The following is a 27,573-nucleotide window of genomic DNA, read 5'->3' as shown; positions in this document are numbered from 1 at the left end:
AGAATGGCCACATGAATAAATGTAGTGATATCTTTGGACTCTTCTCAATACTCTTTCCTCTGCCTTGTATTTGAGACACCTGAAGAAGTTATGTTTCCTCCTAACAGATTCTAGCATTCTGTTTTCCACTTTGAAACAGAAACACACTTAGAGTATTGATCAAAAGATTCCAGAGTTACCGGAGCTTCAGTAGTATCCATTGTGAGAAAACAGGAAAATATGTATGTACATAAGGGACTCTATAGGTATAAGAATCATGAGAATGAGGTTCTTATGATTTAAAACTGTGATCATCATAATTGATGATCAAGAAATACTAACAAATTAATGCACTTCATTAATTGTTCAAATGAGGACTTCCAAAGATTGATGTTTAAGGTAGGAACAGTTTATAGCTTCTGAATTTCATAATTTATATCACAAAATATAGTCACCAGATTATAGTAAAGTACGAACAACATGTGGTTAAACAAAAATGCAAGCCAGGCACCATGGCTCACACCTATAGAACCAGCATTTTGGGAGGCCGAGGCAGGAAGATCACTTGAAGTCAGGAGGTTGAGATCAGCCTGGAAAATACAGTGAGACTCTATCTCTACAAAAAGATAAATAAATAAAATTTAAAAAAGTAAATAATAAATAATAAATAGCCAAGCACAGTAGCATGCACCTGTAGTACCGAACACTCAGAAGGCTGAGGCAGGAGGATCACTTACACCCAGGAGTTCAAAACCGCAGTGAACTGTGATCATACGACTGCACTCCAGCCGGGAAAATGGATGAGACCCTGTCTCAAAAAAAAAAAAAAAAAAAAAAAAAAAAAGCACAGATAAAATACTAAGCCGAAAATTTTTTTGTGCTTTCTGTAAATGAATAAATGTTATTTAGTTTTGACATATATTTTGTCACTTGTGCTTTCCAGATCTACGGAAGACATTTGAGCAGGAACCCCTAGGAAAAGAAGTATCCTTGGAACAAGAAGTCTTACTCCAGTGTCGACCACCTGAAGGGATCCCAGTGGCTGAGGTGAATAGCAATTCTTTGCATTTAGCGATTAGCACTGAGTTATTCTAACAGGGGCCTAATCCATGGCTAATGGTGCAGTGAATTAGGGTATGGCATGATGAATGGTTGGTAATGGAGTCCTAACTGCCTGCTGCTGGCAAAATAGATTGATTGGAAACTGATTAATGACTTGGGAGTCAATTAGAATGCCCCATTGGACAAAGCCACAGGCAGCTTGGTTTAATTTTGTCATTCTCTTTCAAGAAATCAGAAATACGGCTTTATTTTATCTGGCTTTTATCCTAGAGAGAGATGGTATAACTTAACAAAGTGCCGTGAATTTTATTATTGTTCTTGCTGATATGCAAAAAATGTGAGAGTAAGAAGAGTGTGTGTTTTTCTGTGTCTGTGAGCCTGTGCACTTTACATGTATATTTTCCACTCCGTGATGTAGTTAAAGACATACCTGAAATCCGCGCCCACACACCTTGCATAATAACATGTTTTAGGAGTAACAGGTGTCAATTAGTTTCATCCTATAACCTTTCCATCAAGTCCTTTATTTTTCGTTTTTGGGTTTCTGCTAGAACCAAGCCTATTACTGTAGTTGCTAATGAAGCATTACAAATCAGATGCATACCATGACTTTTCATTAGCACCACACAATACCACACCCTTTGAAAATATCTCTCTTTGGGGAAGAGGACTCTGTGACCCAGAAGAGATTGCAAGCACTCACCATCATCTCAGACCACACTATTGAGGAAAACTAATTCTCTGTCTTTCATTTGTTAACAAATAAGTCCTAAACCCTAAAAAATGTCACCCTTTACATAATTGATAGCAGACATCCTTATATGCATCTGACACTATTGTCCTAACTGATTCCTGTCCCACAAGCCCAAGGGCACATTGATTTGACAAGTGGCATAGTGGCCAGTTTCATGGTGGTCTTTACTGGCCTCCAACCTACGTTGAGTAATTTGAAAGTTTTGCTCTTTATTGCATGTGTTTAAAGAGGCATATTTCAGTTGTTGCAATTTGGATTATATATGGGTCTGATGTATATGAATTTTAAAAAATTAAGCCCTGAAGTTGTGCCTGTGTATCAAAGTGAAAAAGTAATACTATTGAGACTTTCAATATTGTCCAAAAGCAATTAATAACTTGTAATGTACTTACTATTTTATTTATCATAGTTTTTCCATTTTTCAGGAAGTAAAGATGGAGTCAGGTAGTTACTTGGTCCCCTGACAACAAACTCAAACATCCAATTGTTCTTTTATTAATAATAAAAATTAAGTAATTGAAAATTTAGGTAGAGTCCTTATGAAGTAATTCCATCTTTCTGTCACCGCCATTTATATCTTTATGAGTGAATGCACAGAACTCAAAGGAAATTTTAATGAAATTCCTTTTCTTACTTTGAAAGAGAGCTATTTTTTTTTACCACTAATTGTCATCTCATGCCAATCGTATCAGAGACTTTGCATGATAGTAGCTATTTCATTCAATGGCATCAAAATCTTATCTTCCAGCTAAGACACAGTATGATTTAGTATGACTAAGAAGATGGAAACTCTTCTCTATTCAGTATTTCATTCTGATAATTACAGTAGTGCATCTGTCTTATTAACGGTATTTCTAAAATTTTAATGCACACCTCCTCCATTAAACCACCTTAATAAAGACCAAAACAAATCATGAACAACATGGGTATCCATAGCATCTTTTTTGCTCCAGGCTTACAAAAGGTAATTGATCCTTGCAAAGACTTTAGGTGAGGAGATCTTAATAATTTCTTCGTTTTTTTCAGTCTCCTCAACAAAGTAGTTCAGTTTGTCAAGGAGGAAAGATTCATGACTGCAAACTAATTGGCTGTGAATTCTATTTGTATCATCACTAGGGAAGAGACCAATTAAAACTTGGCAAGCTCAAAAATCATATACCCATTTGACATTCAAAGAACTATATTTAATGCACTTTTATTTTTCATTTTCTTAAGTCAGAAGACAGATCAAACACACATGCTCAAGAGCAGGCTAATAAATTCCTGTGTAGACTCTTTTCAACACTATTAAAATCACCAAGATCAGAAAGCTAATGAATACCTTAACATGACATATTATGACTGCCATTTGCTCAAGAGGAGCACATAAATTAAAAAAGAAATGGATGAAAGACAACTTAGTGAGTTAAAGGATTATACAGTCATTTTCATTTTAATATGAATGCATTCATTATTTAATATTTCATTTATTTGTTTAAAGAATCTTCACACATAAAAATAGGATAAAGTGAAATATTGATCAGAAAGGAAAACCAGCAGGTAAAACTCATGTGTTTTGTAATAATTAGGATCAGTCTTTGGGAGATGATGCCAGCCTGCATTCGTGTTCCTTTTGTCTCCAAGGCAAACGATTCCAAGAAAGAGTCAGACAGAATATGTTCAATGAACATATGGCTGATTGTTTCAATTGATCTTTGTTTTATAAGCATATGTCGAGTTCCATTGAGGAAGTAGTCAAGTACATTCTTTGCAGAATGTCAGGAGGCAGTAATTCCTTTTCTCTCCAAATCAATAAGTTTTTCAAGAACTCAAGTCTTCGTTTTGATATACCATGTTGGCTACAAATAATGGCATAGGCATTTCTAAGGTAATAACATTTCACTTCTCCCCTATTTTAGCATCCTATAATCTCCACAATAGAAGGTTTTCTAATGTTCTTACAGAATGCCAGGTTTAAACACAAACATCACCATTTTTTACTTTGGTCAATGTAATTAAAAATCAAAGTTTCTGTAATCATAAAGGGGAGATAATAATAGAACAGTGTCTATGCAGAATGGTGGGCATGAGGTTTAAATGAGACAGTACAGTACATGCAAACCACGTAGAACGTGTCAAAAGCACTCAGAAAACATTGGCCACTGTTAGTACTATTATTGCAATTTTTTTAGTTCACACGAGACCGAACTCAACCTCTTCAATTCAAAATTCTTACTGAGTACCTTGCCCCTCTTCCTGGTACTGTGGAGTATGCAGAGGGGAAGCTTCTGTTCTAAGAATCACCAAGATACTCTCCTGTATTCTCTAGTCAGTTGCTTGGGTTGGAGTCCACACATGCTACAAGTGAAGACAATATTGTGAGCTTTAAAATCAGAAACAGTCTTTCAACAACACTACCAAATAATTGGTTAGTGAAACTATCTGTAGCAAGTTGTGATCTGCTGCAGCCCTTACCCTGATCTTTTGTTTTGTTTTGTTTTGTTTGAGATGGAATCTTGCTCTGTCGCCCAGGCTGGAGTGAGTGGCATGATCTTGGCTCACTTCAACCTCTGCCCCTGTTCAAGCAATTTTCATGCCTCAGCCTCCTGAGTAGCTGGAATTACAGGCGTGCACTATCATACACTGCTAATTTTTGTATTTTTAGTAGAGACAGGGTTTCACTATGCTGGCCAGGTTGATCCAAAGTCCGGGCGTCAGGTGATCTGCTCACCTAAGCCTCTCAAAGGGCTGGAATTACAGGTGTGAGCCACCATGCCCAACCCCTTTCCCTGGTCTTTAAATTTACTATTGTTTATTCTTACTATTGTTTATTGTTACTTACTATTGTTTATTATTACTTGAGTCCTTATGGTCTCAAGACACTGGACTGTCCCTTGTATTTTCTCCCAAAGAGGAAATTTAGGCTGAGACTACTCTTGGTAGATCTCTTTTCAGAGCCCAAGGAAAGAGAGTGACAAAGTCTCAGAGGAGGAAGAGGCCCACCAAGGATTCCTTATACTTCTTTTGACTAAGCCCTTTCCCATGTGAAAACAGGGGACCCTAGGGATGAAGCACAAACGTTTCAGAACTCTAGGCTAGGCTGCTTCTTCCTCTGTTCTCTCTAAAGTCCTTTCTTTATATCTAGGGATTTTATTCCAGATATTTAATAACTGCATGGCTTCCTTAGCACAACAGAAGACTCTTGGGGGCCTAGTGCTATATCAGATATAAACCCTTTAGCCATGGGGTCACAGGATATCCAGGAATCCCAGGAGCCACGCAGGGCCTGGAGGTGAGGGGCACTCAGTTATTTAGCAACAGATACAGAACTGTTTTTACACTGAATACCTGGGATGGATGAACCAGTGTGCCTGGCTAAATGGCAGCCCCCATATGCCACAATTTTATATAACTCTGCCTATTGCTTGTGTTGAAATTTATCTGTTTACTCTTCTTCCTGCCTGACAAGCTTGTGAAGAAATAAGGAGCAAAAATTTTTTTGTTCATGTTTTATCTCTGATGCCAGCAGGTTATAAGTCACTTAGTAGATTCTCTAAGTATATTTAACTAAATGACAGAAAGAAGCCCTGATGGGTACGACACAGAGGCAGCATCTCAGGAGATGGAACACTCTAGAAAAAGGATGTTTCTCATTCCTGAAGATGCAATCCTATTGAGAGATCTCAATGTGGTGTGACAGACTTCATCATTCTGAACCCCGACGGCAGGGTTCCAAACCACTAGGACCAGGAACCAAAGCCATTGGGAGACACTTGAGTTCCAGGACTATACGGGAGGTGTTAATAACAATAATATTAAAATTTTCAAGTAAACTCGGTGAAAGAAAGAAAAAACAAATCTGAGGAATACTCTAAAATGATATAGCTCAGTGTTCAATAACACTTTTGTTAGGATCAAGCCAAAAATATCCTTATTTTCTTCCATTTCTGGTGAGGTGTTTGCCTTTCAACAGCTAAACCTTCCCTCCATCTCCCTGAAGAAGCAAGAAAATTAATACACCCATGGAACTGGGGCTGGCTTATTCCACTGGTGTAATAGCAGCACTCTACGAAATTAATCCCTCTTTGCTCATTTTATTTTATACCTAGAAAATGTTACTGTCACATGGAGAGCCAGAAATACATTCAGAGATGCTTTACCAGATTATTTCTTTTGGAGAGTACTAGGATCAAAACATCAATGGATACAAGATTTGTTGGCATGGCAGAAGGAGCAAAGCTGAATTTTTCTCTAAAACCTGTGATTTGTTTCACCTTTAACAAGGGGATAATTGCTTCTCTAATTATAATTGAGCTATTTCTCATAGGAGTTTAATTGGAAGAACAGGGTACAATGTTCAACTTATTGACCCAGTTGTGCTTAGAAACTGTCATCTTATTTATCAACATTTGCATCTCTAATTAGCAAGTGGGAAAATATGGGGTGAAGTGCAAAAGAATAGATTATTTGGCTAAGAGTATAGTCATGATACTCCGGGAACAGATTTTTTTAAGCTGAAACTGCCAGGGCAAAAAGCTGATGGCAGCTGGAGGCGCTGCCAAATGTGCAGCATCAGGTGGCTCTCCATCTCATTGATTATTAATATGGCTGCCAAACACTTTGTTTCATGCATCGTTCACGTTTCCCTGCCGTTCTCCAGTAATAGGAACTTCATATTGATGAATTTCAGTGCAAGTGTATTGTCTCCAGAGCGGTGCTTTACACTCTTTGCAGGCAAAAGAGGTTTAGAGAGGAGAGAAGAATTTGAATGGTAATTTGGAGGGAGACATTGCTTTTAGTGCGCAGTAATTACCTCTTGGAATTTTCTCCTACCGTGTGTGTCACTACAAGACAGAGTTTTGACTATGATACGATTCTCAGCCTCGAAGATGGGTTTTCAAAAGTATTCGCTTCCCCGACTCACAGGCAACTTTCAAACTTTGCTTTGGTCCAATCAACATCCTCCAAAGTCACCTCCTTATTATGATCATCCTTCATACATTTTTCTTCTGATATCTGCCTCTAATAATTACACACAGAGATCACCACAAGCCTGGAAACCATGTAAGTCAAATTAAAATCATAGTAAGTTTAAGCAAGATAAACATCCATTTTAAAGCAAAATAAGTAGTAGATTTTATCTTATTATATATCTGTGGCTTGATTTCTGCATGTACTTCATGGTTGCTTTAAGCCTATAGTATAAAATGCAGATTTCTAAAAATCATCAATTCACTTATTCGAGAAATATTTACTGTAGATCCACGGTGTGCCAGACATTCCTCTGGTTGCAGGAAACACGAGTCAGTCAAGTCTCTTGAGGAGAAAAACAATAAGCAAGAATGTAAGAAAAACGAGTAAGATATTTTCAGATAATTACAAGTTAAAGGAAATAAGACAAGGTCATATGAAAGAGGCTGATGGTTGTTGGGGATTGAGGATGACTTTAGAGTTCAAGGAAAGTCTATCTGAAGAGACAGTAATAGAGCTGAGATCTGAAGGTAAGGAAGGCACCAGTCTTGAAAAGATCTGAATAAGAAAGCTCTGGGCAATGGGAGGAGCAAAGACAAGTACCCTCAGGAGGAGGTGATTGGTTACAGGGTTTAAAAGGAGGCCAGTGTGCCTGAGACCCAGCGAGCAAGGAGGAGTGCAGGAAGACCTTCAGTCAGGAAAGAGGAAAGGAAGCCGCGGACTTGCTGAGACAGTAAGTGATTTGAAGTTTTCTTTACATGCCTGAAAATCCATTGGCATTATTAAGGAATTGTCGAGGTCTGATGTGTATCTCTAAAAGATCATTCTGGCTGCTGCATGGAAAATAGACTGTAGACATGCAAGAATGGATTTAGGGACACCTTTATAGATTTATTGAATGATGAAAATCTAGTTTTACTTTACAACAAGAGTAAAACTGTCTAAAAAAGAGATTTGCTCTTCCAAGAAAAGCTGAAATGTTCCCTGCGGAAGTTCAGCAGACCAACTAAAATGAGCTTTTCTCAGAGAACCTAAAATCAGTCGTTGATAGACCTCACCTGTTTTCAAGCACAGTCTCCAGCTCAGTAGTGATTGCGCAGCAGGCAAAGACCTAGCTTGTGCCCATAATCACAGAGCAGGAAGGTTTTTAAAACTTTTGGATGGCCTTTATTTGTTCTAAAAAGTGTTTTCTTCAGTAAGTTCTTTTGCTTTGGGATTTCTTCCAGTGATTCTTTATATGCCTACACACACTCTCATAAACTCATTAAACTCATTATGGAGTCAGAGAGAGCAAAAAGCATGTATTTCCTAAAGATGGTCAGACTTAGCTATAGACCTGAATACTTTTAACTGGAAAATAAAAAGAAAAGCTAAGAGTTACTTACCCTGAAAGGCAAGTTTACAGTAAAAACTAGTTAGGAACTAGCTACAGGTTAGTCAATTTATTGCCCTTTTGCCCTAGAAAAGTTAGCCTTTTACAGACACTTCAACGCCATTTTGTTCTCTTGGATGGTGCTATTATATAGTCATTTTACGTTAGGTTTTTGGTTATTTTATTTTACTTGGTTATTGTTGCTATTAGTTCATCTGTCAACGTGCTTTTATCTCCTCATAGTTGAACTCAGGTTTAGAAGTTTTCGGATTTCAAGACAAGTTCACCTCTACAATATGGCCTGTGTATGTTCAACCCTTGAATCAATGAGCCAGACATATGTGCAATTAAGAGAGTGTTTCCCCAGCAGGAAAACAAATTCCCTTTCTTGGCAAATGCCTTTCCTTTCCAGAAGTAACAACAACTGAGCAAAACTAGCTTCCACTTGCTTTTTTTAATCCTTTCACTATATATTTTTTTACCATTATCCAAAGATATAATTTCAGCTTGCTTAAAAAACCAACAATTTTTTAAAAGCACAAAAATACCCAGACTTCCACAGACCTACTGAAAGGTGCAAAGTTTATTGTACAGTGGTCAACACAGAAATGAATGAATACTTGTTTTATTCCAAAACCAAGAAGCAAAAATCTACATAGTAGCCTCTGGTTCTTGGCAAGAGAGAGCATCCAGCATAATTATTCACAGTTAAGACCTTTTTTGATTGTTTAAAGCACCCACAAGGGAAGGTGAGGTGTCTTTCACCAGTGGGAGAAATAAGAAAATAATACTAGGATTTCAAACTGGAGCAATTAGAGCCAAACCTACCTATAAGTCTACAGAAGATTTATTAACCATCGATATCTTTTAGAGTTCCCAAGGCCTTGGCCAAGCACAGGGGCTCACACCTGTAATCCCAGCATTTTGGGAAGCCAAGGTGGGTGATCCACTTTGGGTGGTCAGTTTGAGACCAGTCTGACCAGCATGGTGAAACCCCATCTCTAAAAAAAAAAAAAAAAAGGAAAGAAAGAAAATACAAAATTAGCAGGACATGGTGGTGCCTGCCTATAATCCCAGCTACTCAGGATGCTGAGGCAGGAGAATTGCTTGAACCTGGAGGTGGAGGCTGCAGTGAGCCAAGATTGCATCATTGCACTCCAGCCTGGGCAACAAGAGTAAAACTGTCTAAAAATAAAAATACGAAAAGAATTATCAAGGCCTTGCTATTCTAACTGTGGTACATAGGTTATACACATCGACATGACCTGGGAGCTTAGAATCTCAGACCCAGAACACTTAATCAGAATCTTAGCAAGATCATCAAACCCAGTATGCACTGGGCATGGTGGCTCATAACTAATCACAGTAGTTTGGGAAGCCAAGGTGGGAGGATCACTTGAGCCCTGCCTGGGCAACGTAAGAGAATCCCGTATCTACAAAAAATAAAAAAATAAAAATTAACCAGGCATGGAGATGTGCACTACTCCAGGGACCGGAGTTCTCAGTTACTCCAGGGACCGAGGTGGGAGGATCACTTGAGCTTAGGAAGTCAAAGCCACGGCTGCAGTGAGCTGTCATCACACCACTGCATTCTAGCCTGGGCAACAGAGCAAGACCCTGCCTCAACAAAAAACAAAACCACGCTGCAATACTGGTTTTCAAAAGTGGAGGCACTGTGGATCACCTGAAAATTGTTAGAAACTACCAATGCTTACATCTCACCCAAGAGATTCTGATTTAATAGATAGGATACACAGCCAGGTTATCAAGATTTTTTTTAAAGCTCTCCAGGTGATTCTAAAATGCAGCAAAGTTTGAGAAGCACTGGTGTAAAAGCCAAAGTTAAACAAGTACCCAAAAACTTCAGATTTGTCACTTCCAAACCAGTCAGTAAAACTTGGCAGAGTCCCAGCTTCTAGCTAATGCTCCTTTGAGAAGCTTGGCTTGGCTGAGTGTACATTTTGATAATAGCCCCATAATTGCTTTTCCCATTTGTTTGATTAATGTACCTATATACAATGATTCTAGGCTGAATCTACATTCTTTTAGGTGTGCACATAATTCTCAACTCTTATATCATTTTCAACCTGTTCTCTGACTTGATGGGCCTCAGTTTGAGTCGAACAGAGTAACCTTTCTGATGGATGTGGGTTTTTCTAGCTAATGGTTGCTGGACTCACTTTTCATGTTGGGTGGCATGTGGCAGTTTCCCTCCGTTAATTAGAACAAATGTGCCAATTATGTTAATGTTTCTCCCGATACCAATCAGTGAATAATTAGACACAACACATCTGTCTTTCACAGGAGACTATAATAAGAAAACTGCAAGATGCTTTGCTGTCTATTATTGACATATATGATTAGACAATTTCTTAACCAATCACTGGGTTAACAAGTTTGTGTATCAGAGGGGCAAAGGATGCCAAAAGTGATTTTTGGAGCTGAGAATCTCTCATTGTTAGCATGGTCCTGACCAAAGTCCACCTACCTCTGAAGGATCTCTGCAAAGAATTTAATTGGTCTTTCCTTCCTGTTAAACAACAACAAAAAGTTACATTGCCCTCTTTGAAAAATGCAGGGATGTTGTTTACTTATCCTGAACTACAGAAATAAACAAGTTCTTAAGTATTTAAAACTCTCAAAAAATCAACTTTATTTATATAAAAGGTCACACTAAAACTAATCACAAAATTCAGCTTATAGGATCATACTGAAGTTGTCAGAAACATGTAAGTCAGAAGCGGATTATAATTTGTTATAATTTCTACTTATATGTTTCCATGGTATCTGAACTTTGGAGCATTCTGATTGATGGGGAAAAAATTGATTTTGTTTGTATTGTTATTTACTGACACTTGCATTCCATACATGGCAAGGTTTTAGAAAGAGGTGGAGTTACAGTCAAATTATTTCATAATATAAGAAGTGCCTGCTTGTGTTGATTCTAAAAGTATGAGGAAGATACTTAATACTTATGTAGTCTTCTTGAAGGTAGTCAAAGTGTATCCTAAGATAAAGCTTTTTGTTTCGTTTGGAATTTAAAGACTATACTTTCTGCCCAATATGGCTCACAATCCTAAATGCTTAATGATATTCAACTATGTATGTATATTATCTAAAGGTGCGGCAGCATCCTTTGTTACCGTAATGTCTACATTATTGTGATTACAACTATATTGTGCCTTTTGTTAAAAACAAAGTAAGACTTGAATGTCAGATTATAAATTTTTTTTCCTACTGTGACACTAATTTGCTTATTTAATAAAGGAACAACTCAGAAGACATTAAATATATTGGAAAATAGTTATGATTACTACTCCTAGTGTCAGACATTCCAGGAAAGCCCCAAATATATCAATTACTCTGGGACACATTCCTTCTGCCCAGGGTATTGTGAAGAATGCAGCATTGAGGAAGAGGCCACAGCTGTCCTTTTTAAAAATTATATCACTTTGCCCCAGATACTTGTCTTCTGTTTTTTAATAGTAAAACATGAGCATAGTTATAATTTTAAAACTCTCGATGGCAAACCATGAGAAAAGTTCTTGGAAATAAATACTGTTTTGAAAATAACTATCTTCTCTAAATGCAGTCCTACTGTATATGCTTCTAAATGCAAGAACGTGGGAATCTGTCTTTGGTACTCTCATTTTTATGATGTTTACTAACAAAGATGGGGGGAGTGAATTAAAGTGAGAAAATTACTATGGAAAGGCAGGATTAAACTAGATTATAACTTATCCCATATTTAATGATGAGCAATAAATGAATAAACTACTGGAAAAGTTAATCCATAGTTCCCTGTCTTTGCTCATACTATAAATTAAAATTTAAACTGAAGAATAGAGTATTCAGGAAAGAGTTAACAGAACATTTTTGAAATATGAGGGTCATTGAATGCTGGAGTTGCTACTCAAAAAAAAATGATGGAAGCCTAAGCCATTGAAAAATGATCTCCATGTTTTGCTGCAAAACTTCTCTTTCCCTGACATTACTTACACAGCCAGTGGTGCTGACTTTTATAAAACAGCAGTAACAGCAAAACTATAAAACCGTGCGTCTAGGAGCCATAAAAAGTTGCTCCTTAAATCACATTGCACACAAGTAGGGATGGCAGTTTTATACACCTTTTCTGGGAATATACCCTATAGTGTCAATATGCTCTAGTCCTAAAACTTGTAATCAAATTAGGAATCATATTTATTAATAAAATCATGTTAGTATTTTGAGAACACTGCCAGACTGAAGGCATCAGTGGAATCGAATGACCTCACTGTTGGAGGGATTTCTAAACACTTTCTCCTCCAACTGCAACAGCTGGAAACTGGTCCCCATGTAGAAAGGCTAGAAATATGACATCTCTTCTGTACACACGCTAGGAGGGATTAAGGCTGTAAATAAGAGGACACTTTCCTCACTGGGAGTGTTTTATGAATGAAGACTCATAAACCACTCCCTATAGTCCTGTGCAGTGGTAAATGGAAAGTCAGATTTCTCAGGTTTTTTCTGAAGATATTATGAATTTGGTATTATGAAATGGAAGATACTTCTTACTAGAGACACTAAGGGTAGGTATAGCTTTGTGTTGGGTCAAGTTAGTTGTAGGGAAGAGGCAATTAAATTACACTTACTGATGGTCTCCTAATTCCAGGTGCTTTCTCTTCCATATCGCATTTAAATTCCCCTAAACCCCAGGAGGGATGCACCTTCCCTTTGTACAGGTGATGATTATGATTCTGGGAGCTTAGAGCCTGCACGAGGCTGCAAGCTGAATTAGTAGGAGGGCTGGGATTCAAAGCCAGCTCCACCTGACTCCAAAGCGCTTTTGTTTTCCTTATAACAAAAAAGGAGTTGTATTGACTCTGTGTTTTTGAAATTTGGTTCATTAAGATGACACAAATTGTCTGTGTGATCTCATTTGATGGATTTTCATAAGCTAATCAGATAAACTCCAGGCAAAAATGTATTTTCAGTCAGTTATTTAAAAAGTGTCACAGCCATCTCATCAATTTTCTAAAAGTAGAGTAAGCACATTTCATTGTGTTGTGTGTTATTATTTGCACACACTTCATAAATGAAAATTTTTAGAAAGTTTTAAATGGAAAAGAAATTCAACGTCAGTGTCCATTAATGACTCCATTATTGAAGAAGGTGACGACCAGGAGGACCAAGTTTATAGAAAGAGCAATGTGAGGATTTACTGTGATGGAGTCACACCATAATAATAGGTGTGAATCGATCACACCAGGTTCAGCACTTACTGTGTTTCTTTGTGTTAAGCATCCATATGGAATTATCTAAAAAGTAATTGGAAGTATGACTAGATCTTAAGACAAGTTGGGACTGAATATAACGATTTGTGAGTTGTCAGCCTTGACAGTGAATAGTCACTCAGCCGGTGTAGATCTTGTTCTCAAACCTGGATGCACATTGAGGTCACCTGAGAAAACACTGATTCTTGGGCCCTGTGTCAGCCCAATTAAATTAGAGCCTTTGAAAGCGGGGTCTGGGCATCAGGATGGCCTAAAAGCTCCCCAGGTGATTCTGATGCAGGACAAAGAACCATGACATAAAATAGAGGAGAAAAGGAGAGAGAGGAAGATCCTTGAGAAGGAATATATGAAAATACTGGATGTTATGAAGGGACCAGTGAAAGAGGTTTGCAAAAGAACAGTGGCAGGAAAGACAGCAGAGGGAGGCTTTTCAGCGGGACAGCGGAGCGGTTTGCCATAGAGCAGAGAAGATGCCTTTGGATTTGGTAACGAGGAAGGCCACTGGTCACCTTTGAAAGTAAAGTTTGAGTAAAGTGGAGAGCAGGAATCCAGACATGGCTAAATGGAAGAGTGAATGAGCAGGTGAATGGAGAGGGAGGGACTGTGGGCATTTCACTCTCTCAAGGAGTTTAGCCACTAAGGAAGGGAAAGAGAACTCTGAAGCATAGCTGGGGAGGGTGGGTGTGTCAGGCTTAATTTTGTTGTCAGTTTTTTTTTTAGGATAGAAGAGATGTGGACATGTTTCTGGATTACTAGAGACTCAAAGAGCATTGGGGGAGTTTATATCTTTTGGACTATTCACTTTGTTGAAAAAAGAGACATATGCCATCTGTGCAGATTAAGGAAAAATCACAGAAATATTGAGTAGTTTGTTGATGACCCAGGGTCTCAACAAGCCTAAGAGGAGGAAGATTAGAAAATTACCAGTGAGTGAATTTCTGAGTGCAAGATTTCAGCTGGGCGTGGGCTTGGGGGGGGCGGGGGTGTGACATGTAAACCTTCAAGTTTGTCTTCAGGATAAACTTTCTTCTTTTTCCTAGTTGCTAACACCTTTCAGCCAAAGTAGGATGACCTATTTTTGTTGGTCTTTCATTGATTGAATGTTGACTAAGGACTGACAATGTGAAGATTGTTCCTTACAGAATTATGTCACACTGTTGCTCAGCATCCTCACCAGGGTGTGCTGCCTGAGAAAGAAACAAATGACAGTGTTCAGTTAGCCTGAACACAGAGAGTTCTAGCATCTGGATATGTATCAATAGATGGTGTCTTTAGGACAGAATTTAATGGAAAATGTGTCCATTGAAAATATTTTAAACATCTTTCATTTTTTACTAGATATCATTCTTCCCTGTTTACTAAACTTATATCTTAATTTATAAAAGTTAAAGTAATAAGGTCACGTTGTAGAATAAATTACTTACTCTACAAAGAAATCATAATATAACACCAGCTTAAAGTTGTACAGAAGCCATCAAAACTACTTTCATATATAGTATACTTTTCATATCCCACAAGAACCTTATGAGGGAGTTGGGACAGATACTATTCTTCTTATCGTAGAAATAAAAAAATAAGGTTGAGTGATGTTGTGTGACTTGCTCAACAGCATGGAATCAGCAAATGGCACAGCTGGGTCTTACCCCTAGGCCTTCATACTTGAGACTTGAGTGTCTTTGGGCGAAATTTCATTGGCCTTCTGGGAAAGTGCAGCATAAACACAACTGCAGAAGCATCCAGGACAAATATTAGAGTTCTGTTCACTGACCGCCACTCCCACTCCTGTTACCCTGTTCTTTAGTCTTCCCAGTTCTCAGCCTTCCTCATTCTCCCCTGGTAGAATTTCCTTCTTGGTAACAAAACCACCATCCTCTTATGCCCTATTGAGGTGCTCTTCAAAATTTTTGCTAGCATATCCCTAAAATATTTTTAAAATACATACCTCCTTGCACATTTTAAGTTGGTATCTAAAAATTATCAAAAATTAAGTAGTGGAAAAAGATACCATGTCTGTGTGTATTATAAACATTTGACATCTTTAAAAAGAACTGTGAGATGACTTAGTTATCCAGTAGAATGCAGACACCTTAATGATGTCAACATTACCAGTTAACAAAATGTAAGAACAAACTCGTCTTTAACAGTAGGGAAACTTACAATGCTCCTTTCTCTGTTTTAACTTACATTTCTATACCATTTCCCCAACAGGATTGTACTCTAATAGAATACATTTTAGGCATAAAATTTCCATTGGTCATCATATTTCTCTCATAAAAATTTGCATATAAACTTTATTCCCTTTGACCATAGGGATCAGATTGTTAATCTTTTTTCTAAGAACCCAAATGTACTACACATTTTGATAATCACTTAGCATAAAGACTGAATTTTTATTGGAAATGCAGTTTTGAATAAAAGAAATGAGTTTTTCATCCCTGTTCCCCTGTCCAGGTAGCTCATCTAGCCACATTTCCATGCTACTTACTGCTGAAATGAAACAGGATAAAATCAATTACATTTCTGTCAGTTATAATGAATTCAAATACTGAGAATCTTCTCATACATAAGTAAATAGGAATATGTGGAGTTATGTTGTAACAATGTCCCTCAACTCTGCACATCTTCCAAGTTACAGGTCAAAAATTACATAGCAATCTGTCATCAAAATTTATGTTCAGTGACACATCATTTGACATATTAGGCCCTCCTTCAGTTTTGATGAAAGCAAAGAATTTAAACCACCTGATTTGCAAAGAGGATTTGCCTTATTCTCAACTACCACACTAGTGCCCTAGAGGATTTTACACTCTCATGTAATGTACGATGATAAGATTTTGATGCAAGAGATGTCTTTCTTCTGAAAAGCAGAGGGCAAGTTCTTAGAGAAATTGTTATAAGAAGGAATGCTTACGAAAGTTAAAGCTACTCTGATTCCCTTAAAAATATTTTTGCTTGTGTTTCCCTTAGAAATGTCCGCATACTGCTGGGTACTTGAATCCAGTCCTCACTTGAAATCCTAGCACCTTGAACTCCTCTTTATAAAGAATCTTCCCTTAGTTATTTATATGCCATGTTGTAGAATACTTTACATGATTCTTTGTTATTTCTCCAAGTTATTTACATGTGAAGAGATCTTTCTAATGGTAGAAGTTAAAATTGATCTCCCTTACAGACATTTCAAGTCATTGCCAAAAGTCGGGGGAGTAGTTTTGGAGGGCAAGGAGGCTTTCCTGATGCCCCCAAAATCAAAGCACACCCAATTCTAGTGCTAGCTCTGGAAGTAAACCTGTATCAGTCCTATGAGTAACAGGGTCATGTTTATAACAAAGCATGTCCATTGCTGCTTTTCTGAGGATCTCTCTGCTTCCCTAGGGACACCAGCCTGAGGACAACCTTAGCCCACGACCTGGAGTAGCTAAAATTATGTGTCTTGGTGTCCCAGCTTTTTCCAGCCCTCATCTCATAATCTGCAGCCCACTCCGTCAAGGCTGAAGTCTGTAGCACTGTAGTTGGCTCCTCCCAGTTCTTGGCTCTGTGGGCAGAGAAGAGTCCAGTGCTCAGGCATTCCTGAATTCGGATCTCTACTCCTTTCTGAGCTTGGAAACCTGTGCAGGCTCTTCTCTGAACATCGTTCTCATCTGAAAATTGGGAATGCAACTATTTCCTTCACAGCCTGCTGTAAGGAGGAAACACTAAAGTACCTAGCTGGGGACCTGGAATGCACTGTGCAAGCTCCCTGTTTTTCTCCTTTTTTACCCTTGGCTGACTTCTCTCCATGCCTCCCACCTGCTTCTCTGTCCTCCCGGTTTCAGCACAAGGAAAATATTCTCCTTTTGAACTCTCTCTGTGCCCTAAAACCAGGTAAGGAGTCTCAGGATTTGCATTAGGGAGCGCTAGGTGCCCTATTCCCCTCCAGGTCACATCCCCTACTTTTCCCACCCTAAAGAATGATCATTATTCTATGACCACAAAATCTGTTGCATCATTTCCACTTCTTTCCCATGAGACCAGCCCATCTGCTCCAGAACCCTCTGTGTGAGGAGAGAGAAGCAAAGAGAGGGTGTCTTCAAAGCAGTGGATAGAAGGCTGCTGGAGATGGCAAGGTCTCCAAGTCTGCCCAGAAAGCTCAGAAGCCTAAATGAATATCCCTAATCCCTGCCACCCTAGTCTTAATCAGCAGTGGGAGAATAGTCTCAGAACTGTTTGCTTCAAGTGGCCATTTAAGTTTACTGGTAAAACAATGGTTAATGATAACAATGGACCATAAAATCTTCAGAAGGAAAGGAGAATGTTTTGTGGATCACTTTGGGGTTTTTGTTTAGTTTTACATGTGGCAGTTACTAGTTTTTTTAATCTATAGTTTTTTAGTTTAATAATCCTTTTTTTAAAATTATACTTTAAGTTCTGGGGTACATGTGCAGAATGTGTAGGTTTGTTACGTAGGTATACACGTGCCGTGGTGGTTTGCTGCATCCATCACCCCGTCATCTACATTAGATGTTTCTCCTAATGCTATCCCTTTCCTATCCCCCGACCCCTTGCTGTCCCTCCCCTAATCCCCCACCCCCTGACAGGCACTGGTGTGTGATGTTCCCTTCCCTGTGTCCATGTGTTCTCATTCTTCAGCACCTACTTATGAGTGAGAACATGTGGTGTTTGGTTTTCTGTTCTTGTGTCAGTTGGCTGAGAATAATGGTTTCAGCTTTATCCATATCCCAGCAAAGGACATGAAGTCATCCTTTTTTATGGCTGTGTAGTATTCCATGGTGTATATGTGCCACATTTTCTTTACCCAGACTGTCACTGATGGGTATTTGGGTTGGTTCCAAGTCTTTGCTATGGTAAACAGTGCCACAGTAAACATGTATATGTGTGTCTTTAAAATAGAATAATGTATAATCCTTTGGGCATATATCCAGCAATGGGATTGCTGGGTCAAATGGTATTTGTACTTCTAGATCCTTGAGGAATCACCACACTGTCTTCCACAATAGTTGAACTATTTACACTCTTACCAATAATATAAAATTGTTCCTATTTTTCCCGTGTTCTCTCCAGCATCTGTTGTCTCCAGATTTTTTAATGATCACCATTCTAATTGGCATGAGATGGTATCTCAATGTGGTTTTGATTTGCATTTCTCTAATAACAGTGGTGATGAGCTTTTTTGTTGGCCGCATAAATTTCTTTTGAGAAATACCTGTTCATATCTTTGCCCACTTTTTGATGAGGTTGTTTTTTTCTTGTAAATTTAAGTTCTTTGTAGATTCTGGATATTAGCCCTTTGTCAGATAGGTAGATTGCAAAACATTTTTCCCGTTATGTTGGTTGCTGATTCACTCTAATGATGTTTTTTTTGTTCTTGTGCAGAAGCTCTTAAGCTTAATTGGATCCCATTGTCTATTTTGGCTTTTGTTGCCATTGCTTTTGGTGTTTTAGTCATGAAGTCCTTTCCCGTGCCTATGTCCTGAATGGTATCGCCTAGGTTTTCTTCTAGGATTTTTATGGTGTTAGGTCTTATCATAAAATGTTTAATACATCTAGAGTAAATTTTTGTATAAGGTGTAAGGAAGAGATCCAGTTTCAGTTTTCTGCATATGGCTAGCCAGTTTTCCCAATACTACTTATTAAATAGGGAATCCTTTCCCCATTGTTTGTTTTTGTCAGGTTTGTCAAAGATCAGATGGTTGTAGATGTGTGGCATTATTTCTGAGGCCTCTGTTCTGTTCCATTTATCTATATCCCTGTTTTGGTACCAGTACCATGCTGTTTTGATTACTGTAGTTTGTGAAGTCAGGTAGTGTGATACCTCCAGCTTTGTTCTTTTTACTTAAGATTGTCTTGGCTATGTGGGCTCTTTTTTGGTTACATATGAATTTTAAGGTGTTTTGTTTTTTGTTTTTTGTTTTTTGGTTTTTTTTTTTCCGATTCTGTGAAGAAAGTCAATGGTAGCTTGATGGGGATGGCATTAAATCTATAAATTACTTTGGGCAGTATGGCCATTTTCATTATATTGATTCTTCCTAACTATGAGCATGGAATGTTTTTCCATTTGTTTGTGTCCTCTCTGATTTCCTTAAGCAGGGGTTTGTAGTTCTTGAAGAAGTCCTTCACATCCCTTGTTAGTTATATTCCTAATAAGGGATATTGTTTTATTCTCTTAGTAGCAGTTGTGAATGGGAGTTCACCCGTGATTTGGCTCTCTGTTTGTTATTGACGTATAGGAATGCTTGTGATTTTTGCACATTGGTTTTGTATCCTGAGACTTTGCTGAAGTTACCAGCTTAAGCAGATTTTTGGGCTGAGATGATGGAGTCTTCTAAATATATAATCAAGTCATCTGCAAATAGAGACAATTTGACTTCCTCTTTTCCTAATGAACTATGCTTTATTTCTTTTTCTTGCCTGATTGTCCTGGCCAGAACTTCCAACACTATATTGAATAGGAGTGGTGAAAGAGGGCATCCTTGTCTTGTGCTGGGTTTCAAAGGGAATGCTTCCAGTTTTTGCACATTCAGTATAATATTGGCTGTGGATTTGTCATAAATAGCTCTTATTATTTTGAGATACATTGATACCTAGTTTATTGAGAGTTTTTAGCATAAAGGGCTTTTTAATTTTGTTAGAAGCCTTCTCTGCATCTACTGAGATAATCATGTGGTTTTTGTCTTTTGTTCTGTTTATGTGATGGATTATGTGCGTAGATTTGTGTATGTTGAACCAGCCTTGTGTCCCAGGGATGAAGCCAACTTGATTGTGATGGATAAGCTTTTTGATGTCCTGTTGCATTTGGTTTGCCAGTATTTTATTGAGGATTTTTGCATCAATGTTCATCATGGATATTGACCTGACATTTTTTTTTTTTAATTGTGTTTCTTCCAGGTTTTGGTATCAGGATGATGTTGGTCTCATAAAATGAGATAGGGAGGATTCCCTCTTTTTGTTTTGTTTGGAATAGTTTCAGAAGGAATGATACCAGCTCCTCTTTGTACCCCTTGTAGAATTTAGCTGTAAACCTGTATGGTCCTGGACATTTTTTGGTTGGTATGCTATTGCTGCTTAATTTTAGACCTTGTTATTGGTCTATTCAGGGATTCAAATTTTTCCTGGCTTAGTCTTGGGAGGGTGTAAGTGTCCAGGAATGTATCCATTTCTTCTAGATTTATTGGTTTATGTGCATAAAGTTGTTTGTAGTCATCTCTGATGGTAGTTTGTATTTCTGTGGGATCGGTGGTGACATATCTTTATCATTTTTTATTGCATCTATTTGATTCTTCTCTCTTTTCTTCTTTATTAGTCTGGCTAGTGATCTATTTTGCTGATCTTTTTAAAAAAACAGCTCTTGGATTCATTGTTTTTGAAGGGATTTTGGGTCTCTATCTCCTTCAGTTCTGCTCTGATCTTAGTTATTTCTTGTCTTCTGCTAGCTTTTGAATTTGTTTGACCTTGCTTATCTAGTTCTTTTAATCATGACATTAGGGTGTCGTTTTTAGATCTTTCCTCTTTTCTCTTGTGGGAATTTATTGCTCTAAATTTCCCTCTAGACACCGCTTTAAATGTGTTCCAGAGATTCTTGTGCCCCAGAAGAACGTTGTGTCTTTATTCTCATTGGTTTCAAAGAACATCTTTACTTCTGCCTTCATTGCATTATTTATCCCGTAGTCATTCAGGAGCAGGTTGTTCAGTTTCCATGTAGTTGTGTGGTTTTGAGTGAGTTTTTTTTTAATGCTGAGTTCTAATTTGATTGCACTGTGGTCTGAGAGACTTATGATTTCCCTTCTTTTACATTTGCTGAGGAATGTTTTACTTCCAATTATGTGATCAATTTTAGAATAAGTGTGATGTGGTGCTGAGAAGAATATATATTCTGTGGATTTGTGGTGGAGAGTGTAGATGTGTATTAGGTCAGCTTGGTCCAGATCAGAGTTCAAGTCCTGGATGTCCTTGTTAATTTTCTGTCTCATTGTTCTAATATTGACAGTGGGGTGTTAAAGTCTCCCACCATTATTATGTGAGAGTCTGAGTCTCTTCGTAGGTCTTTAAGAACTTGCTTTATGTATCTGGGTGATCCTGTATTGGGTGCATATATATTTAAGATAGTTAGCTCTTCTTATTGCATTGATCCCTTTACCATTGTGTAATGCTATTCTTTGTTTAGATCTTTGTTGGTTTAAAGTCTGTTTTGTCAGAGATTAGGATTGCAACCCATGCTCTTTTTTTGCTCTCCATTTGCTTGACAAATCTTCCTCCATTCCTTTATTTTGAGCCTATGTGTGTCTTTGCATGTGAGATGGGTTTCCTGAATACAGCACACCAATAGGTCTTGACGCTTTATCGAATTTGCCAGTCTGTGTCCTTTGATTGGAGCATTTAGCCCATTTACATTTAAGGTTAATATTGTTACATGTGAATTTGATCCTGCCATTTTGATGCTAGCTGGTTGTTTTGTCCATCAGTTGATGCAACATCTTCATAGTATCCAATTTGATATGCTATGCAATGGCTGGTACTTGTTGTTCCTTTCCATGTTTAGTGCTTCCTTCAGGAGCTCTTGTAAGGCAGGCCTGGTGGTAACAAAATCTCTCAGCAGTTGCTTGTCAATAAAAGATTTTATTTCTCTTTCACTTATGAAGCTTAGTTTGGCTGGATATGAAATTCTGGGTTGAAAATTATTTTCTTTAAGAAAGTTGAATATTGGCCACCACTCTCTTCTGGCTTGTAGGGTTTCTGCCAGGAGATCCACTGTGAGTCTAATGGGCTTCCCTTTGTGGGTAACCCAACCTTTCCCTCTGGCTGCCCTTAGCATTTTTTCCTTCATTTTAACCCTGACGAATCTGATGATTATGTGTCTTGGGGTTGCTCTTCTTGAGGGATATGTTTATGGTGTTCTCTGTATTTCCTGAATTTGAATGTTGGCCTGCCTTGATAGGTTGGGGAAGTTCTCCTGGATAATATCCTGAAGAGTGTTTTCCAGCTTGGATTCATTCTCCCTGTCACTTTCAGATACACCAATCAAATGTAGATTAGGTCTTTTCACATAATCCCATATTTCTTGAAGGCTTTGTTCATTTCTTTTCACTCTTTTTTTCTCTGATCTTGCCTTCTTACTTTATTGCATTCAGTTAGTCTTTAATCTCTAATATCATTTCTTCCACTTGATCAATTTGGCTACTGAAACTTGTGTATGCTTCATGAAGTTCTTGTGGTGTGTTTCTCAGCTCCATGAAGTCATTTATGTTCTTCTGTATGCTGGTTATTCTAGTTCACATTTGTCTAACCCTTTTTCAAGGTTCTTAGTTTCCTTGCATTGGGTTAGATCATGCTCCTTTAGCTTGGAGAAGTTTATTACCCACTTTCTGAAGCCTGCTTCTGTCAGTTCATCAAACTCATTCTCTACCCAGTTTTGTTCCCTTGCTGGTGAAGAGTTGTGATCCCTTAGAGGAGAAGAGGCGTTGTGGTTTTTGGAGATTTCAGCCTTTTTGTGCTGGTTTCTTCCCATCTTTGTGGATTTATCTACCTTTGGTCTTTGAAGTTGGTGATTTTTGGATGAAGTCTTTGAGTGGACATTCTTTCTGTTGATGTTGAAACTATTTCTTTATGTTTGTTAGTTTTCCTTCTAACAGGCCCCTCTGCTGCAGTTCTACTGGTGTTTGCTGGAGGTCCACTCCAGAACCCTATTTGCTTGGGAATCACCAACAGGGGCTGCAGAACAGCAAAGATTGATGCCTGTTCCTTCCTCTGGTAGCTTCCTCCCAGAAGGGTACCTGCCAGATGCCAGCCAAACCTCTCATGTATGAGGTGTTTGTCAGCCACTGCTGGGAAGTGTCTCCCAGTTGTGATACACGGGGATCAGCGAGCCACTTGAGGAGGCAGTCTGTCTCTTACCAGAGCTCCAGCAATGTGCCGAGAGAGCCATTGCTCCCTTCAGAGCTGCTGGGCAGAGATATTTAACTCTGCTGAAGCTGAACCTAAAACCGCCCCTTTTTCCAGGTTCTGTCCAAGAAAGGTGGGGGCTTTATTTATAAGACCCTGATGGGCCACTGCCTTATTTTCAGAGATGCCCTGCCTAGCCAGAAGGGAGTCTAGTGACAGTCTGACTGCAGGAGCCTTGCTGAGCTGCTGTGGTCTCCACCCAGTTACTATGTAAACTTCCTGGTGACTTTGTTTACACAGGCAAGGTTAAAACCGCCTACCTGAACCTCAGCAATGATGGACACCTCTCCCACCAATGAGCTTAAACATCCTAGGTTGAGATCAGACTGCTGTTCTGGCTGTGAAGATTTCAAGCCAGTGGATCTTAGCTTGCCGGTCTTTGTGGGGGTGGGACCCACTGAGCCAGATCAGTTGGCTCCCTGGCTTCAGCCCCCTTTTTGAGGGAAATGAGTGGTTCTGTCTCACTGGCATTCCAGGTGCCACGGGGATATGAGGAGAAAAAAGCTGCCGTGGCTAAAACAGTCACCCAGTTTTGTGCTAGAAACCTGAGGTACTGATAATGTAGGCAGTTGAGGGAATCTCCTGGTCTGTGGGTTGTGAAGACTGTGGGAAAAGCATAGTATCTGAGCCAGAGTGTCAGGAAAAGTCCCTCATGGCTTCCCTTGGAGAGGGAGTTCTCCAGCCCCTTGTACTTCCTGGGCGAGGTGATGCCTCATCCTGCTTCAGCTTGCCCTCCTTGGGCTGCACCCACTAACCAGTCCTGATGAGATGAACCTGGTACCTAACTCAGTTGGAAATGTGGAGATCACCTGCCTTCTGCGTCACTCTCACTGGGAACTGCACACTGGAGCTATTCCTGTTTGGCCATCTTGGCAGAAATCCCCCAAATCTATAGTTTTTAATGGAAACAACTTGACCAAAAATCTGCCACAGAATTTTGAATCCCATGAAAACAAGTTTAATGAAGAAAATAAAAGAGGGGGGACAGTCCCTTTTTGGAGACCAAAGCCCTCTTAGGAGCAATGCAGGTGTACTTTCAGGGCGGTAGGGAAAGCAGAGGTGGCTGGAAGGAAATTCCATCTCTTAGGGATGTGGATAAGGCTGTGGAAGCTACTGATATCTATGCCATTGTATGGGGCTGGGGCTGGGGATGGGGGTGGGGTAGAGGCTGATTTCATTAAAAGAACAAGTAGACTAGCTTGAAGTCCCAGGAGAAAAGAGATGGAAAACTCACAAAAGTAAATTGAAAACTTTAAAAATATAGATTGTCTAGGTAAAAATAATAGTAATATAAATTATCCTTTATGCCTTATTACCAAGTATGATAGTGAATATTTCTTAAATTTATTTTAATGGTGTCTTTGATTAAAAATATTTTCTGTTTATTTTTGTTAAAAATTAATAGAGTATGTTTTCTTATAACTTAGTAATTGTTTTTCTTTTTCTTTCTTTTTTTTTTTTTTTTCTTTTTTCTGAGATGGAATCTTGCTCTGTCTCCTAGGCTGGAGTGCAGTGGAACAATCTCAGCTCACTGCAACCTTTGTCTCCTGGGTTCAAGTGATTCTCCTGCCTCAGCTTCCCAAGTAGCTGGGATTACAGGCACCTACTATTGTGCCAAGCTTTTTTTTTTTTTTTTTTAATTTTTTTAGTAGATACGGGGTTTCACCATGTTGGCCAGGCTGGTCTTGAACTCCTGACCTCAGGTGATCCACCCGCCTCAGCCTCTCAAAGTGCTGTGATTATAGGTGTGAGCCACCACACCTAGCCAGAAAATAATTTTTATACATATTAATTAACATGTTAATACCTACAAGGCAAATGCATACTAATGACATATCTAGAATTATGAACTGATAGAGTTTAAAGGAAAATACGTAGTTAGAGTTAGCATACAAACAACATTGGCCAATTTAATGCTCAATTGCTTATATATTTGTAGTGCAATCTCAGAGTTATAACCTAATATTGAATGGACTTTGGCCCATAGAAATGCCAGTGAGGGCTGAAAAGACTCAGATGTTAATTTTTTTTTTTTTTTTAGTTTTTAGATTAACACCATTTCCCTTTATTTTTTAGGGTGGTTTGGGGTTTGTCCCACCTCTTTTGGTATATCCTTAACTAAATGTTAATAATTATTTTCAAATATTTATTTTATGCCAGATAGCAAGTGTTTTATATATTAACTCATTTAGTCCTTAAGAACCTCTTATAATGGGTTCTAGAATTATTCTTATTTTGTAAATGAGGACTCCAAGGCATACAGAAGATAAGACACCTACATAAGGGAGACATAAACATCAGCCCCCAAGTCCAAGAGTTCAGTTTTGGGCTCAGGTAGTTGAAAGCAGTCCTCTTAGCTAATACTTTAGGAACTGCCCCTTAGAGTAAGATGCTCAATTGCACACAGTGGGACTAATAACATAAACAACAGCAGGATATGCAAACAGGTCATTCTAATATTGCCTTGTAATTGTTTTTAGTACTTGCTAATAAAACCGCATACCTTTGAAAATAGTCGAATAAATTGGTTCAAATATGTTCCAGATTATCGAGAGGATTGCAGTTACTGAACCACAAGGACAGAAATTGTTTGAAAATAATTTTGCATCACTGTAACCATGACAACAGTTATGGTTTATGGTTGAAGTCTTTTATTGTTTTCTGAACTTCAACCTATTTTTCTTTCTTCTTGAATATTTTGTACATAACTAAAAATAACTTCTAACTCAGAAAGACTTTTTTCTCATATAAATCAGTTTGTTCAATGGGAGGAGTAGAGAGCCTTAGGTTGAAATCAACAAAAAGCATTGAAATGACCAAAATATGAACAGAATTCAGTGGCCGACCAGAGTACTTGACTCCTGGTTAACCAAGATTAGCTTACAAATAAATAGCATTGCAGCAATATAATTAACTACATGCTACCCATTACGATAAAATTCTAGCACAACAAAAGATTCTGTACCTTTCTTGGAATTTTATACACAGGGTATGTAAGGAGACTCATGGTGGAATTGTTTCACCTAGAAGAATACTTTAGTAGTGTGCCTTCTGGAAACATTTCATGAAAAGGCTGTATATTTAAATTGTATGTTATGGTTCTTATATTGATTTCTCTTGCTGATTCAGATGATCCTTTACATGATAAACAGAATTATTCTCACACATTGTTTTCCTTTCCATATGTCTTCTAAGTTTTATTCATGCTTCATCATTTTTATCTAAGCCACATGGTAATAAATGTCGTAGCCATGCTGGCCCTGCAAATATCCTTTTGATCAATATCCATGTTTGGTTCTTAAGGCTAAGATACAGCTGATCCAAGAGAAGCAGAAGTCCTCAGGGTTGGTTTTGTTTTGTTTTGTTTTGTTTTGTTTTGTTTTTTAATTATTTCAAAACTTTTAGAGAAAAAACTCACTCTGTTCATGGAAATAATGGGAATTTTAAGCAACTTAGCTGTTGTCAAAGTCATGCTGTCTTAGCTGGATTCCTAGTGAGGCCAGCCAAATCTGAATTGTTATCCTTTCTACCCTCAGTTCTTTTCTGCCTCCTGTATCCCTGCTCCATACACGGGTTCTCAAGCCAGAAACTAAAGATGAGTTCCACTTGTACCTCCTTTCCACATAAAATCAATGTGTATGTGCTGTCCTCTGTCCCTTCCAATTAATGACTGAATCCATTTTTTTCTCCCTGCCTCCTATTTCCATGCCGCTCTTCTCTTTTCTTTTTTCTGAGACAGGGTCTTGCTGTGTCACCCAGGCTGGAGTGCAATGGTGCACTCATAGCTCTCTATGTCTTTGACCTCCCAGACTCAAACCATCCCCCGTCTCAAAGTCCCAAGTAGCTGGAAATACAGGCACATGCCACCATGCCCTACTAATTTTTGTATTTTTTATAGAGGCGTAGCCTTAGTATGTCATCCAGGCTGGTCGTAAGGACTTTAGCACTGACACTGAATAGGAGAAGGAGCCGTTTGGAGGGTTTGAGATGAGTTACAGTGTGAGGGTTGATACTGAGTATCAACTTGATTGGATTGAAGGATGTGAAGCACTGATCCTGGGTGTGTCTGTGAGGGTGTTGCCAAAGGAAGTTAACTTTTTAGTCAGTGGGCTGGGAAAGGCAAACCCACCCACAATCTGGGTGGGCACCATCTAATCAGCTGTCAGTGTGGCCAGGATAAAGCAGGCAGAGAAACATAAGTCTAGACTGGCCTGGCCTCCCAGCCTACAATTTTCTCCCATGCTGGACCC

General features: G+C 38.5%; 1 protein-coding gene across 2 annotated transcripts in view; it reads left to right on the top strand.

The window, feature by feature from the left end:
- Positions 1-27,573, top strand: part of UNC5C (unc-5 netrin receptor C) — a 393,542-nt gene that overhangs the window by 271,992 nt on the left and 93,977 nt on the right. For both annotated transcript variants that reach the window (XM_003929536.4, XM_010340136.3), the window contains exon 4: positions 923-1,026. In XM_003929536.4, the coding sequence (XP_003929585.1) occupies positions 923-1,026 (104 nt within the window). The remainder of the gene's footprint in view (positions 1-922; positions 1,027-27,573) is intronic.

This window comes from Saimiri boliviensis, chromosome 3 (genome assembly GCF_048565385.1).
Source record: "Saimiri boliviensis isolate mSaiBol1 chromosome 3, mSaiBol1.pri, whole genome shotgun sequence".
NCBI lineage: Eukaryota > Metazoa > Chordata > Mammalia > Primates > Cebidae > Saimiri > Saimiri boliviensis.
The sequence above is the reverse complement of the archived record's forward strand: the minus strand, read 5'-3'. Positions and strand labels throughout refer to the sequence as shown.